Here is a 23,336-nt window from a genome sequence, read left to right as displayed (position 1 = left end):
TGGAGGCAGGGAGCAAGGAGGTGTTTCCTGGGACAGGGGGCGGAGACCTGGCAGCTATAGGCTCCCCCAGGATTCAAGTTCCTTGAGCTTCTGCAGGCACTGAGCGACTTCAGTACTCCCGCTGTGACCATCACCTGTGGGCACTACCTGCCAGCACTTTCAGCCAGTACCTGCAGCCGGCACCTGCATCGGGCCCCAGCAATGGCGGACCAGGCGCCCTTCGACACGGATATCAGCACCCTGACCCGCTTCGTCATGGAGGAGGGCAGGAAGGCTCAGGGCACGGGCGAAATGACCCAGCTGCTGAACTCGCTCTGCACCGCGGTCAAAGCCATCTCATCCGCGGTGCGCAAGGCGGGCATCGCACAGCTGTGAGTTAGGCCTCTGGTGGCTGTGTCTGGTCTGTTAGAGCTCCTGGGGGTTGCTTCTCTGACCCCCTTGCTGGTAGTAAATGTGACTATTTGACAGCTGAGATTCCTGTCTTTTGCCCTGCTGCACGCAAGCCTTCATTCTCCTTCCTCCGTGTGATGGAGCAGCCCCCCCCATCCCCCCGGGCTGTCTTCCAGGTGCACAAGGGCCCTAGCCCTCTTCTGGTCTCAACTCTCCTTGTAGCTCCTTCCAGTCTCACGGTAAAAGTGGGCGATTTACCAGCTGCCCACCTGGACCTCAGACAGAAAGTGCTAGCACAGGCACTTTCCTCTGCTTTCCTTTTAACCCCTGTTACTCTCTTTGAGCCCCAAGATAAATTTCTAATCCCATATCATCCTTGACCTAGATTAGTCCCGTTAAGAGTACCCCGCCTTCTGGCAGTCTGGGAAGGAGCAGATGCCCACAGTGCCCTAGGCGCTCCCTCTTTCCGGGGCTAGCGTAGAGGCTCACCTCGTGGGCAACAAAACGTCTCCCTATTTACATTAATGCCATGAGCAGATCTTACCCAATTAGTGAAAAGTTCAAAGACAGGGCAGAAGTAGTAGATTGCTTTTGATGGAGCCAAGGAATCAGTCTCCTTCAGAACAATTTGGCGGCCTTGCTGTGCAGACCCTCCTTCAGGGGCAGTTGGGGAGGATCTGAGATTCTGCCTTTCCAAAGTTTCCTTGTGGTGGGTGATTTTATTATTATTATTATTATTATTATTATTATTATTATTATTATTATTATTATTATTATTATATTGTTCTAGAACTTACTATGTGTAGACCAGGCTGACCTTGATCACACAGAGATCTACCCACCTCTGTCTCCCGGGTGCTGGGATTAAAGGTGTGCATCACCACTCATGGTCGCTGATTTTAATGCTTTGGTCTATATTTCATACTGTAGGCAGTAGAAACTGAAGGAACATGGAGTCTCAGAGACACCTTCCTGTAAACTACACAGCTCTTTTTCTCTTTTCTCTCTTTTTCTTCTTTCTTTTATTTTCTTTGCACTGTCTTGAGCAATGTTTGTTGTCTAAGTGGACCAGATACCACTGAATGGAACCTGAGTTTTCAGATTACCTGTATACTTCCTTATGATTTCTCATGCCTATGAACAATGCAGAAACTATGTGAGGTTTGTAGCTAACTTGAGCATATAATTCTTTGAAAAGCATTTTTAAACAACATGACATGCGTTGTTTGTTTCTTTATGCGTTTATTTCTCAGAACCTCTGATTCTACTGTGTGGCTTGGTTGAGATAAATCTTAAGAATGAAACACCTGGTCACACTTACTTTCGGGTGCAAAGTGGGGCTGTGTCGTGTTAGAGAAAGCTAGGAACAGGTATGTTAGAGGTGAGGACTCCTTCGCTGTTTTGTTTGTGGCCCTAAGGAGTCCCTCAGCAAGCACTCAGATAAAGTCCCACTTCAAATGAAATCTGCAGCACACAAATTTAACTCTCCGAGGACCTGGGGGCTTTGAAAGAGATAGAAGTTGGCATTTTTTTTTACATTATTTTAAAGTGAACCAATACTGGTCACAATCCCAGAGAGACATAGAAACCCTGAATCTGCTGTGAGATATCCCACTTTTTAACTAACCTCAGATAATGGGAGTGGGGTTTGGTAGAAAGTGCTAGTTTTGGCACAGAAGAGAATGTGTATTAATAGTTTAGATGGTCAACACACCAGTTTTGACAATAGTATTGCAGATTCCTTAAAGAGTTGTACTCATTGACAAAAACACCAAGCCATTCAAAAGATACGAAGGACAAAGACCACCCTCCCCAACGCTTCATGTGCTAAATCCTTGAGGTATCCATTGCTAACTGGTGTTGACTGTTTTCTCAGATACTTGTTTATGCTCAAGTAAATGTCTATCTGAACATGCATTTACACATTCCTATGTAGCTGACCAACGAAACAGGACTGTATTTACCGTGTTTATCTCTACTTAAGTAATGAACATTTTCAACCATCCAGGGTGTGACATCCTCGACCTTCTTTGGAACTGCTGCAAGGTGTTTCACTGAGCAGACACCTCCTAAGTAACAGAATCATTCTGCAATTTTGTGGCATTTAACTCTACCACTCTGGTTGTTACGATGGTAGACGAGGTGCTGATGATGGCTACACGGGTAGCTGATGGGAAGAAGCTGAATTCTTGCGGGACAGGAAGCATGTGACTAGTCACAGTGTGGCCTGCAGTCAGACCACTACTAGCCCGATAGGATCTCGACAGGCCTACAAATTATGTTCATTTGGGCTTTGAAGTGTTGAATGAAGAGCCAGTGTGCCTTCAAAGAGCTTATTAATGATGTCAATTGGCCTTAGAAGAGCGTGCACCCAGAAGGATGGGATGGTTGCAGTTCCTGCAAGAACCTCATCAGAACCAGTTTTAAAAGCTCAGCCTGATGTCTCACAGGGAATCAGCAGAGTTATAATTATGGATCATGCTGCTACCCTGTCTCAGTCAACCTCAAAGTCGCCATTATTATCATCTCCCTTGCTTCTAATGATACAATATCCTGAGGCAGCATCTCATAAAGCCCTGGTCAGGTCGTGAGCAAGGGAAGGCTAGAAGTAGGGAGTTGGAGGAGAAGGCATGGGAAATGGGTGGGAAAGATGGAGTGACCAGAGGTATAGTAGCAGACAAGGCAGGGGAAGGACCTGGCAAAGGTGAAGAGTGGATTGAATTTGAAAGACATTGAGGGGTGTTCTCAAAGAACTGGTTCTAGCAAATGGGAATAGAATCATGTTACCAAACATGAAAGCAATACAAAACTCCAAAGGGACATATAAGGAGGAGTTGACTTCTAGAGGCTGGGAGCAGTGAGTGAACGTGGAATTCTGAAAGCCTTGTCATAGGCTATTGTAGAACATACAGACAGTCTCGGGGCATCCAGGTCACTGGACTCAGCACCTTGGTCCCGAGAATGTCACCACTGGTTATAGAAGAGTAGGTACATGCTGAACCAAGGAGCTCATTTTAGAGAGAAGGAGCTGGGCTTAGATTCCTGGGCTGACCTTTAATTAAGGTGGTGATATGGATGGGTGGTGAAGCATGTGTGAGCCTCAGTTTCCCCTCTGGTTGTCAGAGAGGGACAACTGCTCTTGAACCGTTGAGTGCTGTAGTGCTGTGTGAAGACAAAGGGGTTTGCTAGTCACACACAGATTCATTCCTGCTTTCCTAATGTCTTTTATTTATTTCTCCTGGAAACTGTTTTCTTTGTGCTTTGTCTTCCTTCTATTTTGCAGCTGCCCACATACATACCAGCTGGAATATATTTCAGGCCATAACATAAGGAATTTTGTGTGTGTGTGTGCGCGCGCGTGTGCATGTGTAAGTCAGAGCTAAACCTTTGCTGCTGTTCTCAAAGGGCATCTACCTTGTTTGTTGAGGCGGGGTTTCTCATTTTCCTCAGTTCACTTGCTGGCAAGGATAGGCAGGCTGGTTGGAGAGCTTCTGGGATTTGCCTTTCTCTGCCTCCCCAGCATTGAAATTACGATCGTGTGCTACCATGCTCTGTTTTTAAAACATGGGTTCTAGGGATTGAGTTCAGAAATAAATGTTGTGTGGCAAACACATTAAGTGAGGTGTTTCTCCAGCTATGTTTCTTTTTTATATATGAGAGCTTCCTTACTTGACAGAGGAAACCTATAAAGAAATTCAGTTTTAAGTTTGGAATGGTGGGCTGGTCAATGCATGCTGACACCTGTCTTCACATGTGCAGAAGTCATGGTACAAAACTGCTTAGAACAGTATCAGATTCTCTCTTGTTTCTTGGCTTCTCTGCACCATATGACTTGAGTGTATTGCAAATCTCATTCCAGGGCAGACTCAGAGCCGGCCTCATGCCCTGACGTCTGCCCATCTGCACTCTGCATGAACAAAAGCCAGGGCTGGGCTCTGTGGCCCTGAAAAGAGCATGTTTGGCACCTCTTCCATGCATTTCTTAACTAACCCTTGGATTTTCCCCCTGGATGAATGGTTGGTCATTTACCAGAGGATCAATCAATAACAGAGTGGAGGTGGGGTTACCTGGGACTTCAGTGATAAGACTTAAATCATAGACTTAAGTAATAACCTCCCTCCCCTTGCCCTTGGTTAGATGTTCTGAAAATAGTATGGTCCTCCCGCATGCTGCTACACACAGCTCTGGTCTCGACACTGGAGGACGGGAACTAGCCTGTCAGTCAGGAAGTCAAGGGTGTCGCACAGGGCTTGTTCATCAAGTGTAAGGTCCTGGTGGTTTCAGTCCTGCTGTTCAAGGCCAAGGCTGCAGCTCAGAGGAAAGTGCTTATCTAGCATGGAAGGGGGTAATCAGAAGTTCAAGGTCATCCTGGTATACTTAGGCTACCCGAAAACTTCCCTTCCCTGCAAATCCACCCAGCTTCTGGCTCTGACAGACCTGGGCTCCTCTCTGCTGTGGTGGGAGAAGCTGCTTTTTCAGCAGTTGGTGGAAAGAAGATTGCTAAGAGTAAGAGACGAGTGCTCAGCCCCGAACAGAGCATATGTATTTATTCTCCTACCACCAAGGCTCCGGGAAAATCTCGGAAGAAGAGGCAGAAAGAATGTAAGAGCCAGAGAATGGGGAGGAGCGCTGTGAAGTGCTGTCTTCTAGACAACTTGGCGATAGTGAACCCACAGAAGCTGCACAAGACCTACAAAGCCCAGAGTAGATCTCTGGCCCCACCCCTCCCTGAGGATCTATCAGCAATGGGTATCTGCCAGGGGAGACTCATTCTGTTTGGAGAATGTGGGGCTATAGAATTCCCATGATCTAGTGGATGACCCCACGTCCATGCTCATGTGGGTAGAATACTAACTAGGCTTAGAGGATGTAAAAACAAAGACTTAAAATCAGAAGGAGCATTTTAAGGGATGTTGGGAGAGCTGGTAGGTGTTGATTCAGTCATATTTCATTGCGTACATGTATGAGATTCTCAAAAATAAAGAGAAAAATCAAAAACCAGAGTGACTGAAGACCTTGCTTCTTCTGTGAACATCTTAAATCTGCCTATAAAACACCAGAGGCTTCATGGCCAAGGAGCAGCTCCTGCCATGCTAGAAGCTATATGCAAACTTTGTATAAAATACCAATACTTAATACAAATTTCTGAAGGTTTAAACATATTGCACAAATTAACCCGCCCTCTAAGGAATCCCATGTTCTATTAATGAAAATAGTTTATACTTTCAAACTTTGAGTTTGACAGTAAAAGTAAAAGATGAGATACGCAAAGTACTTCCTAAGGCTAGTGATAGTCCCTGGGCTTCAGAGAGAGAATGCTTGTGTCTCTAAAAGCTCAACTCTTGGCTTTTCTCACTCTAACTGCTTGAGCTGAAGGATCAGCTAATTTGAAGAGAATTGAAGTGAAATGCCGTAGGACTCAAAGGAGCTATTTTTTCTCCTTCATGTCATTTACTTGTGATGACAATCCTATGTTGGCCATCTTCTGAGAAGTTGTCTGCGAAGTGGTTTGGAACTGGTCCCCCACCCACCCACCCAGCGACAAACGGTTTAGAGCTGGTCTCTCCCCACCCAGCACCAATCATTCGCTTAGCAGATGCCTCTGGGAATGCTAAGAATATTCTTGCCTGTCATTTTAGGGAGTTAGACATTTTACAGACACATCTGTAGACCAGGTGTGTCACTCTGTTTCTGGCTCAGTTTATCAGGAGAGCACAGCCAGGGAGTTTGAATGGGTTGACAAGGATCACATACCTGGTAGGGGGAACATACAGAATTTGATTCAGGTCTTTGTGCCACAGACTCCTTGCTAGGATTTCACTTTGCTTCTCAGCACAGATGGGTTCATGTTGACAGAACTTGGGGTCGGGGTAGGATGATAATACTTCTTGAATGTCTGCCTACATAGGCATGGGCATTATTTCGAGCTTTTGGCCTTTATCAACTCATTCTCCACATCCCCACACACGATGAAGCTGATTGTCTGTATTCCCATGTTATAGTGGAAGAACCAGAGGCCAGAGGTATGAAGTGACTTGCACAGGGCTGTTAAGCAGTCGAGCTGGAACACGAATCCTGGTGATCTAGAGTTCTGGCCTGTGGCTTTGACTGTCACTGCTGAGTTTGTCTGACACGCTGATGGGAGGGAAAAGCCACTGTCCTTGCCTGCACAAGTTTGTGATGGAGGTACACCTTAGTTTTTTTTTTTATTTGTTGTGTGTGTATGTGTCTATGTGTGTGTATGCATGCATACTATAGTATGTATGTGGAGGTTAGAAGACAGACTGTGGGAGTCAGTTCTCTCCTTCCACTATGTGGGTCTTGGGGATTGAACTTAGGTGGTCAGACTTGGCAGCAGGTTTCTTTACCTGCTGGGCCAACTCTTCAGTCCAGGAGGCACACGTTGATGGAGCCATATGCTCATGTAAAATAGCTTTGTGTTGCATTAGGGCTCAGAAGGCAGAGTTGGGAAGAGAAAACATTACCAATACCATTGAGTTTAGAGTTCTTGAAGCCTCTTGCCCTTTCTTTTTTTTTATTTTAATTTTTTTTTGTAATTTTATTAAATTATAAAAGTTTCCATTTCCGCCCTTCCTCCCACCACCCTCCCACTCCCCCCACTCCCTCTCCTCCTCCCTCTCCATCCCTAAGAGCAGTCAGGGTTTCCTGCCCAGTGGGAAGTTCAAGTTCCTCCCCCCTCCCTCCAGGTCCAGGAAGGTGAGTGTCCAGACGGACTGGATCCACAAAATCCAGTATATGCAGAGGAAACAAGTCCCAGTGTCATTGTCAATAGCTTTTCACAAAGACTCCGGGCCAGCCACATCCAGAGAATCCGGCCACATTCCGAGAATCTGCCTCTTGCCCTTTCTGAATCCATCCACTCAAGACATGATTCTTGAGCACTTGCACATTGGTTTTGCTCCTGGAGCTAAGGATACGAGCTGCCAGAAATCCTCTTTCGTTTAGGCTCCGGAACTGTGAATTCTCGGATGTGTAAGGTTGGTTCCTTTAGCAAATACCACCTGCACTTAGCTTGCACCCCTGGGCCCCGGCTCTAGCTTCAGACCTCCCTAGAAACAAAACAGGCTGCTGCATCCCCAGATGGAGGCCTATGTGCAGACAGTGGTTGTTGTGCCGACCCAGCCAGTCAAGCAAGATACAGTGCAGCGATTTCGAAATACGCAAGTCACTGTGCTGTATTGGTCATCACTATCTTTTCTAGTCTCGAGAGTCCTGATGCTGACTGAGCTGTGCACGAATCTACTGAGGCTTAACACAGAACCCTCTACATACAATGAAAACTCTCTAAAACTGACTACATCCACAGGCCTTGTTTTAGATCTTTGAATGCCAGCTGAAGTCCACACACATCTAAACACAGCTTTAATGAGCTTTGACACCAATGGTTCAGGGTCCTGCACCCTGGTGTGCAGGCAGCTTGGCTGTGTCTGGGTAGAACATTTGAATTCTGTTGCCCACATTAGCGTCCTGTGGTGCTTAGGTCTGGGCAGACACTCCATCCTTTTGCCTTCTGCCTACTGCGTTGCAGGGGGCCTCAAGCCATTTTCCCCTTTTATAGCCACTGTGTTTGGAGGTTTTGCCTTTGAAACCCAACGAAAGAGAGCCAGGGAGCAGTTCGGCGATGTTGCTATTCTTTCCAGAAGTAACTCCCATTAGTACAAGCTTCCCTAGCAGCAGAGCCATGGCCCCACAGCAGCCACTGCTGCTGACTCCAGTTCTGCTGCGGTTATGGAAGGGGCTGAACCCAGACGTATCTGCCTTGCTGGGGTCCTTGTTATCATCATTTTTCATATATCTCTTGTTGGTATCAGGACTCAGCTGGCCCTGGGCAAAGCACCTGTGGACAGGAAAACATCATTTTCCACCTTGTTCTGGTCTCAGAGAACCAAAAGGGATCCAGGTGGTGTGTGAGAGCCTCCCCTCTATCAAGGGCTGCTCCCTGCAGAGAAGGGAGGGCCCTGGGACTCCCATGTCCTCCTGCAGTCTGCCTGAAGCTTTGGTTGAGAGAACATAGCCGATTCATTCTCTAAGCCCTGGTTCAGTGGGACAGACAGAGGTCCCACAAACCGATGTGTTGTTGCTTCTGTTGGCAAGCTTCACTGCTCTCCACAGAATATATAGTGGAGACGATGCCAATCTATCCTTCCAGGCTTTGGGGAAGGATGACCAGCAGCCTGCAGAGACCAATGGTTTCTAGAGGATTGGGTAAGAGTGTATGGATCTGGAATTGTGTGGAGAAGATAAACTCCATGTGCGTGGTGACTAATTTTCATTGTCAGCCCGTCTGGATCCGACCGGATCTAGAACCAGAGGGGATTGGTGAGGTACGTTTCTGAGTGTTTTGGGGAGGGCATTTCTGGAAAGGATTAGATGAGGTGAATTGTGGGTGGTTTCATTCTGTTGACTAGGGCCCGGATGGTCTGAAAAGAAAGCCAGCTAAGTGCTGGAACTCTCCTGCTCTCTGCTTCCTTAACCTGAAGTGCAAAGACGCTCCCTCCTGCAGCCAGGCTTCCTGCTTAGGCCACGGCACAGGACAGCAAGCAGCCACGGGCTGAATTCTCTGAAACTGAGTTCTCTTAAGTTGTTTTTTCTTCAGGTATTTGGTTACAACTACAAGCAAGTAGCTGACACAAGACGCTCTTCAGATCTTTACTTCCTTGAGGGCTCCTTTATTTATTTGCCGCGTGTTTGTATGTTTGTGCACGTGTGCATTTGTGGTATGAGCGTGGAATTATGAGGACAACTTGCAGGGGCCAGCTCTTTCCTCAGGTCGTCAGTGTTGGCAAAAGTACCTTAACCTGCTGAGCCATCTTGCTGCCCCCTTGAGAGTATTTTTAAGGGATTTTTTTTTTTTAATCCTCTGTCAAACCTACAAACGCCTCCAATTTTTCTGGCCTTTCACTGGCCGGTTGTTCCTCTGAGCCAGCAGTCCTTCTGAGGAGCCCCCAGGAGTGTGGTGAGGGATGTCACTGGCTAGAGCAATGCTGTGTGGAGTGGAGAGGGACAGAGGCCTGGCTGTGAGGCAAAGGCGCCCAGCTATGATCCATACATTGCTCTGAACGCCAAGGTAGTATCATTGCCTGACAAATGGAAATCCACTCTCCTGAGCCCAGTGTCTACCTTCAAGTCATGCCGTGTTTCCTTGGGGGCTGTCTTAGTACCTGCCCTCACACTCCATGTCCTTGAGAAGTTGCACAGTGAATAATCTTGGAGTTTGAAGGTTTCTGGAAAGGACTGTCCTTCTAGAAGAGGCAGGCCCACACTGGGGGCAAAGAAGAGCTCTGAAGGAAGATGGAGGAGCAGGGTCACCCAGTTGCCACCACTTCATTGCAGGGATAGGGCTGGTCTCCATACTGCTTAACCCTGTCGAGTGTTGTCTGGCACACAGGACTCTCATTAAGGACAGGCCTCTGTGACCCTTGACTTCCTGAAAGCTGGCTTCTCTGTGACCCCAGGGTCAAGCCTTCTCAAGGGCACACTATGGACTTGACTTATCAAGTCACCTCTGCCGATAGCACTGAAAACTTCCACAGCACAGGGCAAGATGCGTGATGCCAGGCCTCATGGAATTTACGGTTTGGTCAAATGTTGAGGCTGAATGCTCGGAAAAATCAGCTGAGGGGGTCAGGGCCTCTCATTACTGCATCTCATGAATTTTTTGGATCCAGGCATGACGGGAGAAAGACCTCAAAAGTTTTAAAAACGCACTTTTTAGATGTTTATACAGCAGGAAGCCCCTTTCTTCTGGAGATGCTTAAACCTTTGCTTTGCAATCACTGCTGGCTGGTTCGGGGTCTTCTGGGATTTGGGGGTGTCTCCTCTTTCTTAAAAAACAGCAACAAAAACCGAAACAACGAAAACAAAACAACAGAACGCTAAATTCCACACAGTTCGAAGACAGGTACTGGGTGCTTTCCTGACCATCCAAATTAGTTACCCACCCCATTACCTGACTTCTGCTTCTTCCTGACTATCACACTCATTTGGGAACAGCCATTCTTGCTTGTCTTTCCTCACTAAGCTCCTCGAGGCCAGGGGCCTGTTCAGCACTGCAGCCCCAGGACAGTAGAACTCCGGGAAGTTATTTGTAGATTTGATGAAGGCATACGTAGGCTTCTAAGTCAACGGCACTGGGGTACGGGAGTAGGTGGTCCTGGGGGCTGTGGAAAGGAGGTCCATTCTTCTCACAAACTGTGGTTTGCTATGGTCTGCGTTTCAAGGGATCGTGTGCTGGGAACCCAGTCTCCAGTATGCTGGTGGTGTTGAGAGGTGATGGGGCCCTTAAGAGGTGGGACCCAGTGGGAGGTGGCATGCTGGCTTCCCCCTTACCTCCCCCGCCTCGCTTCTTGTCTCCCCTGTGACCTCTCCTTCGTCCAGGTAGTCTAGCCATGGGTGTCAGCCACCAGTGAGGTGACACAGGCAAAAGGCTTATTGTCAAAGTTGGGGCTGTGCTTGTGCCTTCCATCTCCCTCATCGAAGCAGCTCGCTGTTGCTTCAGGTTCATCACAGTTGTGACAAACTAGGAGACAGTGTCTGTCTGCAGTGCTCCAACCCTCTGCCTGGGGCTCTCCTCTCCTCTGCTCCATGTCTCAGGCTCCCCAGAGCGGTTCCCCTCAATCTGTATTTCCTATTTTCTAGTTAGATGATGACAGTGATCTAGTGATGATGGCATCATCTAGTGACGATGGTAGTGGTTGATGCTAACAAATGAGCCAACCAGGCCTTTCGCTTGGAGCCAAGACGGTTTGAGCTCTTTGTGTGGTTTTTCTAATGGCGGCCTCACGTGGGAGATACCATTCCTTCTGTGCACACACAAGATGAGAGGGAGGTTGGAAACCAGGGATTCACAGAGCTGATATCGGTCTGCACAGGGGACTGTGCATCCTACATGCCTGGGTCCTCACCTGTCAGTACTGTTCCCCTTCTGAATCAATGGTGGCTATCATGGTGGCAATCTCAAGCGAGAACGCTTGATCAAGGTGGAACGCTGTCACCATGGTGCTAGCGAAGAAGAAGCTCCCGGGATGGTGATCCTACCAAGTATCGAGATACACTCTTCCACCAGTGTGTCTTTACAGTGGATTTCAGAAAGAGATAGTGTACAAAGAGACCCAAAGGCAGACACAGGCTGCCAGTGTACCCGCTGCTGGGTCTCAGTGAAAAAAGAGTGGCAGGCAGAAGAGAAGAAGTGGAGGGCGGGATACTGTTCTCCAGGCTAGAAGGGAGTGGCCATGACTGTGGTTGATACTGGCGAATGAGTCAACCAGACCTTTTGCTTGGTCATTTCTAGACTGGGCCGTGCAGAAGCAAGTTAAGTTTCAAGGGAAAAATACGTTTTCAACAGCTGAAGCAAGGGACTGTAGCGTTTGCCCAGCTGGTCGAGTACCTGAGTAGCCTGCACAAGGCTCTGGCTTGGATCCTCAGCTCCTAAGGTTTGGGTGTGAAGGTGGAAGCAGGAAGATCAGATGTTCAAGGTCATGCTCTGTTCTATAGAGAATTCATGGCCAGCTGGGCTACTCGAGACCTTGTCTAAAAGAGAAAAGAGCAGTTGAAGCAACGAGTCACTGAGGCAGTGACAACCAGTTCCCAGGACATGCCAACGACATCCCAGGGTGCCATCGTGCCATTGTGCCCCTACTCCCTTCCAGCTCCGTGGCTAAACCCTCACATCCACTCTCTCTGTTCTTTGTCTCCTTCCTGTGTCTTTCATCAACCTGCCTTCCCCTCATCCAAACAAAACCAGGCTGCATTCTGGATGAGCCCATAAGATTCTGGGACTTCTGCAGTGGTTGACTTGGAGGTAGCTCACAAGGAGAGTAAGAGCTCAAGCTTCTCAACCCTTCCCCTCTGGAGGTCCAACTCTAAACAGAAGCTGAGGATCATAAGAGCATGCACTCTGCCTGCCTGTGCGGTCTGAAGTCTATGGGTGTTGGCAGTCCATCTTTCTCCTCCCCAAAACAGCGTGAGACTCCGTGTCTTTCAGGATGATTTCTATCACAAGCCAAAGCATCCCCTGGGTTAGCGCATACACCAGGCTCACTCCAACCCAGGCTTTCTTGCTATTTTTTTTAAACTGATGCGTTAAACTTCTACATGTGGGGATAAACATTGTTTCCTGCACAAAACAGACGGCATAAAAAGTCACCCCTTATTATGTGTACAGCACAGACACAGTGAGAAACACACCGTGTGAAAACAGCACGGCGCTCTGATCGTGGGGGAGGGGACAACTGTTTTAAAAGGTTTAGTAGGGGCACGATAAAGATTGGGAGACATGAATCTGACTCGGGACACGTGTGCTCTTCGGAGCAGTGTCCCCAGCCCTTCTGCCAACCCTTCCAGGCAAGGGGACCGTGACACGCCTGTTTTCTTCTTCCAGATCCACTCACTCACACTCACCCTCAGTGGGGGCGGGGGTTCCGGTGGCCTTGGCTTATTTTCTGTGGTTTTTTTTCCCTCTAGCTATGGCATTGCTGGCTCAACCAATGTGACGGGGGATCAGGTGAAGAAGCTGGATGTCCTTTCCAATGACCTGGTTATCAATATGCTAAAGTCGTCCTTCTCTGCCTGTGTTCTTGTGTCTGAAGAGGATAAACATGCCATCATAATAGAGCCCGAGAAGAGGGTGGGTCCATGTCTGCCCTGCTGAAGGCTTGCATGTAGCCATTTTCCTTTCGGACTGCGTGCAAGATTTTGTCTGCTTCTCCAAGCTAGATTTCTAGGGATTACACGAGCTCCCTCTGTTTGGTCTTCCTGCCCTCCCAAACCTCTGAACTCTGTCCCAGAGGCTCCATTGACCCTGTTCTCCCCACTTCTCCAGGGTGTCTCCCTATTCCCGAGTAGTCACTACTGTGTTTAGGTGTCTTCAAAGCCTGGTGTCGGCTAACTGCCTCTTTGATACGGCCAGTTCCCAGACCTCATGAGACACCCACTGCCAAGCTGAATTGGCTTCACATTCCATCCCTAGCTCAGGCATTGGGATTCCCTGGAGGTCGGATTGCTTTGTGAGGGCAGAGAACAAGAGATAGCTCATATGACCCAGTGTCTAGCTCCAGCCTGGCATGCTGTAAGGCTCAATGACAAACAGCTGGGGAAGGGTTGGAGCAACCGCTGGGGAAATGACCAACATTGCAGAGAAGCTCAGGGATCTGAACATGACATGTTACAGGAAAGAGTTTATCCAGCTCTTATAAGACAGTGGCAGCTAATAACACAAACCCGAGACTAGGAGCAGTTACATTTATTGTCTTTCCCTGATCAAGGTGTATTGGGGCTATGGACGAGTAGAATTAGGAAAGACAACCAGAAGCTGATTAAACGTTCAGCTGTTGACCTTAGTAAAGGGCAGGAACCAGCCTAGGGATGCGCTCCACAGTGATGCGCTCACAACCCTTCTAACACATTGCTGCATGCCACACAAGTCCTGATCCAATTCGTGGCCAATTATCCAGCACTCCCACCTGTGCTGCAACACGCCATCACAGCGACTGCAGTCCCATTTTCCTGCATCCATGGTCATGAGTTGTTAAGGACAAGCAGTCAAGGAGTCCCCTGGATCTGGGGCGGAACAGTAAACACAACCTCCCTCCACACACACACACACACACACACACACACACACACACACACACGCACACACGCACACACCTAAAGACGCTAACTGGAGATGGAAAATGAGTTGGTAAACTGGCTCCTCTGAAAAATTTCTCCAATTTGTTGTATTTTAAAAAAACTTAAGGGTGTAAATGTTCAAAGGCTGAACTGCATGCTTGGAGTTGGAGTCACAGACGGAGCTTGGAATAGCTGTTCAGGGAGCTTGAGATCTGGGGCTGGCCAGCCCACGTGCGCACTGAGGCTTTGCTCCCACCACCACATGGGGCCACTTCTTTCCAGAGTCATAGCAGGGGTGTTGTTGAGAAATCTGTGCACTACCATTTTATGTAGCACCTCCCAAACCGAGTGACAAATGCTTTACAGACCCAGGTGCTAAGGGTCTCGTCCCTTCCCCTAAGGCATTAGTTCTTTGCCTTATAAGTAAAGAGAAACAAATGAGGATTTTTGGTTTTTTTTTCTTCCTTTGGCTGCCAGGACACTCTCAAACCAAAATCATGATTCTGTTATACCAGTGATGTAGGAAGTTATGATTTAATTATCTGTGTTCTACCACTTTTATACTTTCTATTTTAAATGTTTTCTCTGCCTGAGATTTATTTGCCTGTCTGTCTATTCTTCCATCCTCTGACAGAATATCATGAACAAATAAGACCATATATCTCATCTTGTCCTGGAGAGTTCATTCAATGTGTACTTACCTGGCTTGCATTTTGTTTTCTTTGCCCAGGGTAAATATGTTGTCTGTTTTGATCCCCTCGATGGCTCATCCAACATTGACTGCCTTGTGTCCATTGGAACCATTTTCGGCATTTACAGAAAGGTAAAATATGGTGTACAAAGTCTCTGGTTTTGATCAGGAAATGAATGCGGAGCATGAAGCTATGGGGCTTGAATAGATTCACAGCAAGGTCTCATTGCCCTGCCTATTCTGTGCAGAAGATCCACAGAACTGCGAAGGACAGTGATGAAATGCAGGTGGAAGAAGAGCTCACTCTTTCAGCTGCATCTTTCTTTGACAAAGAAACAGATTTAAAACTGACAAGGCATGGGCAGTGACCACCTCCCCAGATCAGCCCAGCCTGCCTTCAGCAGTTTCCTCTTTAAGCCAAAAGCTTTTTAAAAATGCTCTTTTCATAACCAAGAAAACAAAACCAAGCAAATATTTCCCATGAGACAATTCACCTCTCTCTAGTCTAGTCTTCCTCTAGAAATTGGCAGCGTCCTTAAAAAAATATTTGGTCCCCATAACTAAGGATGGAATTTTAAAAGGAATGGTTATTTGCCCTTGTGGCAATAATCCTGCCCATTTCTGCCCGACTTTCTCCTCCATCACCTCAAGTCTTCCAAATTCACAGCGTCCGCTGTGTGCTCCCTACGGGGTGACATGAAATGATACAACCCAATGCCCGTGGCATTGGTGGCCTCAGTAGGAGGAGAAGAGGAGGTAAGGCTTCGTGCTTTGCACTTGGCAGTCCTAGGCAGCAAGACAACATGCGCTGGGCTTCCAGGGGAAAGGCGGTCATTGCTCTGAGTTTCTGGCAGGAAATGCGATCAAGAAGGGTTGGTCTCGGCCAGGCTAGGAACCTCTGGTCCAGAGAGTCTCCTGAATGTGTGGACATCTCAGAGAAGTGGTCGAGCTCCTCATTTTAAGGGCACAGAAGAGAACAAGGGTGTTCTGTGACATAGTTAAGGGAGGGACAGGAAGCTTGGTGCAGGGTGTGGCAAATCTATGGGGGACCCTCCTGGGTGGAGAAGCAATTTCTGTGAAGCCTCAGGGCAAGGAAGGAGAGGTAGTTAGAGGCCCGTGTCCCATCTTTGTGCCTCTGGCTTCTAGGGAAGAAAGTTACTATTTTAAAATGACTCAAACAAGCAATCTATGACAAAAGTCATTCATTTTCCTTTAGTGACACATTGACCAAATTTGCCATTTAGGGAAACCAACTAAAAAAAGGCATTTTTTTTTCTTTTTTCTCACCAACTGCCTCTACTGGCCTCCCACCAACTGCCTCTGCTGGCCTCCATTCCCTCTCAAGTTCTGTGAGGCCAGCTTTAAAATGTGCCTCTTACACTGGGTTGTGGGGGAGAAACGTCAGCAGCATCTGGCCTATCCTCTAATGACCCCAGAGAGATGCCACAAACTCTATTTCTGAGAATTTCTTTGATGTGGGAGTAACTGACCACACTGCTCAGGGAGTGTGCGTTCCAACTGACTGACGGACACACACAGAATCAATTTTCCCCTGAGATGCTCAGCCCTGCAGCCTTGCGCTAATTTGTTTAAATAAAGATGGAAAAAGCAGGTGAAGACACTGGTGCCCTTAATCAGGTTACATTAGCGGAGCTGGCGGGAAGGCACGCGGCTTTTTGGAAGTGATAATGGAGGCACGAGGGAATATTAAATTAGGAAGATGTGAAGGGGATGTTGATTGGGAAAAAGGATCCTGATGCAGGAAGCTGGGGGTCTTTCAGGAAGGCTGTGGTAGTGATGCATCAGAACGCTACTGTTATGCGGCGGTAAGAAACCTCTAGGATGCTGTGTGTTGTCCTTAGCAGGGGCTCTCAACCTGTGGGTCAAGACCCTTCCTAGGGGCGCATATTGGATACCCTGCATAGCACATATTTGCGTTAGAATTCATAACAGTAGAAAAATTACGATCATGAAGTAACAGTGAAAGTAATTCTACTGTTGGGGGTCCCCACAGCGCGAGGGGCTGTATTAAAGGGTCACAGCACAGGATGGTTGAGGAGCAGGCATGAGAGAGCCCTGCCATGCGTCCTGTTGATGTTGAACTGGAAAAAAAGAACCACAAACCAAAAGGAAAAGACATGCTTTCTCCTTTGCTTTAGAAAACTACTGATGAGCCTTCGGAGAAGGACGCTCTGCAGCCAGGCCGGGACCTGGTGGCGGCGGGCTATGCGCTCTACGGCAGCGCCACCATGTTGGTCCTTGCCATGGAGTGTGGCGTCAACTGTTTCATGCTGGACCCGGTGAGACATCTCTTAGGTTGGGAGCTTAGTTGGTAGCTTTGAGCTTGTACGTGGTTTGTGTGTGTGTGTGTGTGTCCTAAGTGCATGGTGCCTATGGAGGTCAGAAGAGGGTGTTGGATCCCCTGGAGCTGGAGCTGCCCGTGGTTGTGAGCCACCCAGCACCGGTGCTGCAAACCCATCCCCAGTACTGTGGAAGAGCCGCAGTGCCTAGCCATCTCTCCAGCCATCTCCCCCCACTTTCTACAGACGACAACAGACCACACACACAAGGCATGAAGCACAGCATGATGCTCTCTGTGAGAGGCAGTTCACTCTTGAGAGGGCTGGGGCAGTGTGTGTGAGGTGTGGCAAACTGCCCTAAATCAGAGCCTGGGCTATCTTTGACCCTTAGCGCGACTGCACTTTCACCTCCCCGGGAACACGGGCACTTAATAAATAAACTAAGACCAGAGTGGAGGGTGACAAAAGAAGTCTAAAGTCTCTGCTTGAGGCCCCAGGGGAAAACAGGGCAGACCCAGAGCGAAGTTTAATCTGAGAGAAGGGTGCAGCTTCTGAGAGCGGTGATGTTTGCTGAGTCACTGCTGAGTCCTGATCGCCCCATCGACTTGCCCTGCTGCTGGTGCCCTCTCTTCTTCTTTTGAGTTGGCAGACCCAGAGGAAAAAATACTCTGTCTCTTGATCGTGGACAGGCTAGTGAAAGGGTGGGTTTCTGGGTACTGGGGAACCTCCCTCCCTCCTCAGATACAGACATTTGCTGGATCTGCGCGGCTTCGCTTGTTGACTGCCAGGGCTCCTTTTCACTGAACACTTCGGCTTGCTCTCTTTGGCCTGATGGAGACGAGGTTACTCCAGGGAGATATCAAGTGCCTCTTTCTCCCTTTCATCTCCCTTCTAGGGCACGTTAATGGCCGAGGCCATAGTTAGGATAGCTACCCGTGGGTTTCTTGCAGTCTTCAGCGTTCAATGAGCTCCTGTCTCAAATGTGGGAGACTCTCCTTTACCCACTGGGCACTGAGGCGGGTTACAAGATAAGGCCGCCTGAGGAGCAGGGCCGCCTGAGGAGCAGGGCCGCCTGAGCTCCGCGGGCAGCTCTGGCTGCTCGCTGTGAGACAGTTTCTTTTCTAGACATTTTAGGTGGAGATATTTATTTTGCTTTCCTGACTCCACAAAAATATTCCTATAATCCGACGGCCCATATTTTTAGAAATAGGAACCAAAAAGCACAAACATAAAAAGGAAGAGACTCCCTTGTAGTGATGCAGTGTGACTGTGGTTAATCCCTTCCCCTCCCCCCATTTCTTCCCCCCTCAACATTTCCTCCGTGAACTCAGGAGTGAGTCTTATTCTCACGGTTATTGTTTTCTGTCTCACATACTTCCTCCTGTATCTGAACGGTTTTTCCTTTTTCATTCTTTGACAATTTCATATTTTCTCTACTCATTCCCTCCTATTGAAATCTTTCTTCCTCTCCTATTTTCTTCCCTTGTTTTCTCTCTCTCTCTCTCTCTCTCTCTCTCTCTCTCTCTCTCTCTCTCCCTCTCTCTCTCTCTCTCCTCTCTCTTTCTGAACCACTGAGTTTAAATAGGGTTGCTTGTACGGATGGACATGGACAAGGGCTATTTATAGGGGCATGAGCAACTTATCAATGACCACAACTGTGGGGAAAAGGCCGCCTTCTTCCCAGGAACCACCAATGACAACAGTTCTTCAGGGAGGGCGGGGCCCGAAGAACCCCTCCCCTTTCTATGATTTTGGAAGCAGGGTCTCAAAAATATAGCCCAGGTTGACCTTAAACTCCCAATCCTCTTGCCTCAGCCTCTCTAGTATTGGGGTTTCAGCTGTGCCTTCCCAGGTCTGACCTTGTCAACTTTCTTGCTTGCTTTGTGGAAATCATTTGCACCCTTAAACCCTTCCTCCCTCCATTCCTTACCACCAGAGCCCCTTCCGCTGCAGTCACTGCTCCCATGAATAAAGCTCCCATGAAGCTTTATTCATGCCCGGGGGAGCTTGCTGGTCATCTGTGTACCTTTCTCCCTCGTTTCAAAGGCCATTGGAGAATTCATTCTGGTGGACAAGAATGTGAAGATCAAGAAGAGAGGTAACATCTACAGCCTTAATGAGGGCTATGCCAAGGACTTTGACCCTGCCATCGCTGAGTACATCCAAAGGAAAAAGTTCCCTCCAGTGAGTGAGTAGGCACGTGGGATTGCTGTGGCGTTGAGCGGTGGGAGGAGCGCCCTTGAGAGGGAAAGGGACACTTGGCATTGAGAAGGGCCTGGACTTCGTCTGGGACTCTGGCTTCACGAGTCAATCTACTGACGTGAATTATCCTGGAGATGAAAGGAAAGCGAGGTGGAAACCGTTGAACCTAGGTGCTAGGGCCCGAGTGTTTGCTCGGAGACACTAAAATCTGGGTATTATTTCCTTTGTATCTCCAAGCTTTGTATCTCGACAATAAAGTCCACCAGACGAACCCATTTACAACAATAAAACATTTGTATTTCTGGTGCCCTTGATCCCCAAGCACCTACCACATGAGGTCTGTACCTTCAGGCCTATGTCCCTGCTGGATTTCAGTCTGTTGTACCAGGAAGGCCAGCGTCAGGCAGAGGAGATGACTCAATGGGTCAAATTTCTTGCTTCACAAGCATGACGTCTGGAGATTGGTCCCCAGGTCCAGCTTACAGGAGCCCTTGCTGTAACATCAGGGTAGGGAGACAGAGAGGAGCCTTCTGAGCAAGCAGTAAGCTAGGACGGTCAAATCAGACAGCTTTGGGGTCATATGAAAGACCGGATCTTAATACATAAGGTGGCGAGTGATGGAGGAAGGCACCAGACATCAGCCTCTAGCTTCCTCATGTATGCTCATGTATGTGCATTCCCCCAAACCCACATACATGTGAACATGTACACACCTGCATGCATGCCACCAAACACACACACACACACACACACACACACACACACACACACACGACGGACAGTGCCTACTTTGGTGCCTCACTACAGAGATTGCTAGTTGGTGAATATGAAGAAGAAAAATGGCTAATTGTTCAGGGGCTCTCTAGGGGTGTTGGATTTTGCCTTACCAATGATGCCCTTTTCTGAGGATGAAGCCCATATGTTAGCATGGCATCTGGGGGCCTCAAAGCTGGCTCCAGGCTTTCTCTCTAGCACGGTTTTCTCTCCTCTCTCTGGCACACTTGCTGTTCACATGCATGCCAGCAAGCCCTGTGCAATAGCACTCTACGTCCATGTTGTCAAACCTTTGCTTGTACCACGTCCTGTCCCACAAGACACACCCAGTTCTTTAGCTTGACAAGGTCTTTGTCAACCTTCAAGTTAAAATTTTTGTATTGTCTGTTCCAACCTCACATCTGGAACCAACTACACTCTCCTTGGGGCTACTCTGGAATGTGAACTGTCAGGAGATATTCAGGAACCAAGTCCCCATGATTCCCTTCTTCTCCTATGGAATGGGATTGTCTTAAGGTTTACCAATGCTGTGAAGAGATACCATGACCATGGCAACTCCTATAAAGAAAATATTTAATCGAGGCAGCTCCATTAGAGTTCAGAGGTTTAGTCCATCATGTCAAAGAATGGGCAGCCAGTGACACACTTCCAACAGAAGGTGTGGCCCTGATTAAAGGTGTGCCCTACAGCCTCAAGGTCTGGATTGAAACTGTATCACCCAGCCTCCTCCAAGACCACACTCCCTCCAACAAAGCCACACCTCCTAATAGTGCCACCCCCTATGAGTTTATAGGGCCAAATACATTCAAACCACCACAGGGATTTTCATCTGCTGCCATGCTCAGCTCCAAGTGGGTGTTTTGTAGGACACTTGGGAAGTGATTGTGGAATGGAATAAGCGTCAGGGACGTGAAGGGTGACACCTCTGTCTTCCATGGCTCTAATTCTTTACTGCTCTTCACCTTGTAGGATAATTCAGCTCCCTACGGTGCCCGGTATGTGGGGTCCATGGTGGCTGATGTTCACCGCACTCTGGTATATGGAGGGATCTTTTTATACCCTGCCAACAAGAAAAGCCCCAATGGAAAGGTATGTACATCCCCAAGGAAGAGAGCAAGAAGCAGCAGGTTTTGTTTCCAGCCTGAGGGATTTGACTTCATTAGGTAGAAAGGTCATGGAGCTGATGAAGTCCCCTGTGGTTGCTAAAATGTCTGCGACAGTCTCTAGACTTGAGGCAAGGCCCAGACTGTATCAACTAAATGTGGAAATGTCTCACGAGGGTCTTCCCAAAGCTGTAGCAAAAGAGAATTAATGGAACTCCAGTGGGGACTAAAAGCACTCAGAGCTTCCAGGGGGCATGGGCTTGGCTTGCACAGAATGGGTTCCATTCATAGAGGGAAATGGAATAGTCCTGTCTCATTACCAAGATAGCAAATCAAATATGCATTGCAGAGAGGGGTCTGCTTTGATGACTCCCAAGGGGCATAAAGTAGAAGTAGCTAATGAGCTTGGCATTTGCTACTGGGAAAGTGATGTTGTCTGATGAGGGACAAGGCTGTGGGGAAACCCAGGGTCCCCGGTGAATTCTTTCCACTGACCGTACTGACCTCTTGTTATGGTCAGGTCCCCAGCAAGTCACAGGGCTGCTGTGCCTTCTAATGCTGGCTAGGGGACATCCTTTCCTTCTTCGGGCAAGGTGACAAAATGCTTCCTTTTCAGATAGTCTGTCTTTTTTTTTTTCTTTTTTTTGTGACAGTCTCACATACGGGGAGGCTGTGTGAACTCCTGGTCCTCCTCTGTCCACCCTCTAAAGACTGGGTGGTGTGAACCACCGTGCTGGGTTTTACACAGTACTAAGGATCAAATCCAGGGCTTTGTGTATGCTAGACAAGCACTCTTAGCAACTGAGCTACATCCCCGGCACCTCTTAATATACGAAAGAAGAAGCAGGAGGAGCAGTTCCCTTAAGATGTCAGGAACAGGGATGGCGGGTCTGGTGGGTCTGCTCATGGCTCACTCATGGTGTCTGCTTCACTGAAAACGATTTTCTTCATTCTTAGCACACCTGCTTAGCTCGACAGCCTGGAAGTATCCAGTCAGCTTGCTTCATCACGCTTTTCTCAAGTGATCCACTTTCTTTTTCTTTGACAGAAATGTGGAGGTGCCTCCCCGTTTTCGAGTCTGGCCCTGATTCCCATATGGAAACAGAGGCAGGAAATACTAGCACAGTCTGTCTGCTCCACAGGCCAACTGCATGAAAGTGTGCCCAATAAAAAAAATTAATATTCAAAAGCAAACACCAAGATATACGGCAGACAAAGTCCCAACCCTGGAGCATTAGGTGTCTTTAAAGAACCATGCACAGGGCTGCAGACAATAGTACACTGTTTGGAGGAGCCAGTCTGCCTTCCAGATGTCTGCAGCCAGACACCACTGTGGATTTTTAAAAAATGCCTTTAGAACAGACGGCGCTCCATCCAACACACACGGAATCACTCATTAAGTCCAGTCTCTGGCTGTAAAGAGTACTGCCAAAATGTCACTCTGTCCCAGGTCCAGGTGGTCTGCCTCATGTTTGCATCAGGTGGCTGACTAGCTCTGGCTCCGTGAATGGTTTTATTCAACCAAATAGTTAATGGTCTGTCTCAGATGCATTGTGGGACACGAGAGAACTTTCCTAATAGAGAAGGAGAGAGGGAGAGGCAGGGGAGGGAGGGAGGGCGGGAAGAAGGAGAGAGAGAGAGAGAGAGAGAGAGAGAGAGAGAGAGAGAGAGAGAGAGAGAGAGAGAGAGAGAGAGAGAGAGAGAGAGAGACTCCATTACCATGGAAACCCCACCAGCTCTGCAGAGCTTTACAATAGAACAAGCCCCCCTTCCCCCGAACCCTGATGGTAACACCTTCTGGCTGACGACCGTGGTCTCTGGTCTTGTCTTCCAGCTGAGACTGCTGTATGAGTGTAACCCTATGGCTTTCGTCATGGAGAAGGCCGGGGGAATGGCAACCACGGGGAAGGAAGCTGTATTAGACGTCATTCCCACTGACATCCACCAGAGGGCACCAGTCATCATGGGGTCCCCTGAAGACGTACAGGAGTTCCTGGAGATCTACAAGAAGCACGCAGCCAAATGAAGGCTGACCTCGCCCTTGCCCCAAAGCAGAGCCTTCTATCTGGACCTGCAACCTCAGGCAGCACTACCCCGTTCTGACTGTGTGACAACAGACCTAGCAGTGTGGGTAGTTTCACAGTTCAGTGGTTTGCAACGCAGCCGCATGCTATAAGGCCACTATAGCAGGTGATATGTATTTTGAGCAGGTGAAGGAGAAATAAACACATTCTTCCTTTATAA

General features: G+C 48.2%; 1 protein-coding gene across 1 annotated transcript; it reads left to right on the top strand.

The window, feature by feature from the left end:
• On the top strand, positions 1-23,336 carry Fbp1 (fructose-bisphosphatase 1). Its single transcript, XM_048447630.2, has 7 exons — positions 1-371; positions 12,874-13,036; positions 14,753-14,845; positions 16,873-17,013; positions 19,060-19,197; positions 20,959-21,078; positions 22,927-23,336. The coding sequence occupies exons 1-7, from the start codon at positions 202-204 to the stop codon at positions 23,116-23,118; spliced, it is 1,017 nt and encodes a 338-aa protein (XP_048303587.1). The 5' UTR covers positions 1-201; the 3' UTR covers positions 23,119-23,336.

This window comes from Myodes glareolus, chromosome 14 (assembly GCF_982192425.1).
Source record: "Myodes glareolus chromosome 14, mMyoGla1.1, whole genome shotgun sequence".
In the NCBI taxonomy this organism is placed as follows: Eukaryota; Metazoa; Chordata; class Mammalia; order Rodentia; family Cricetidae; genus Myodes; species Myodes glareolus.
This window is presented reverse-complemented; position numbering and strand designations above follow the sequence as displayed.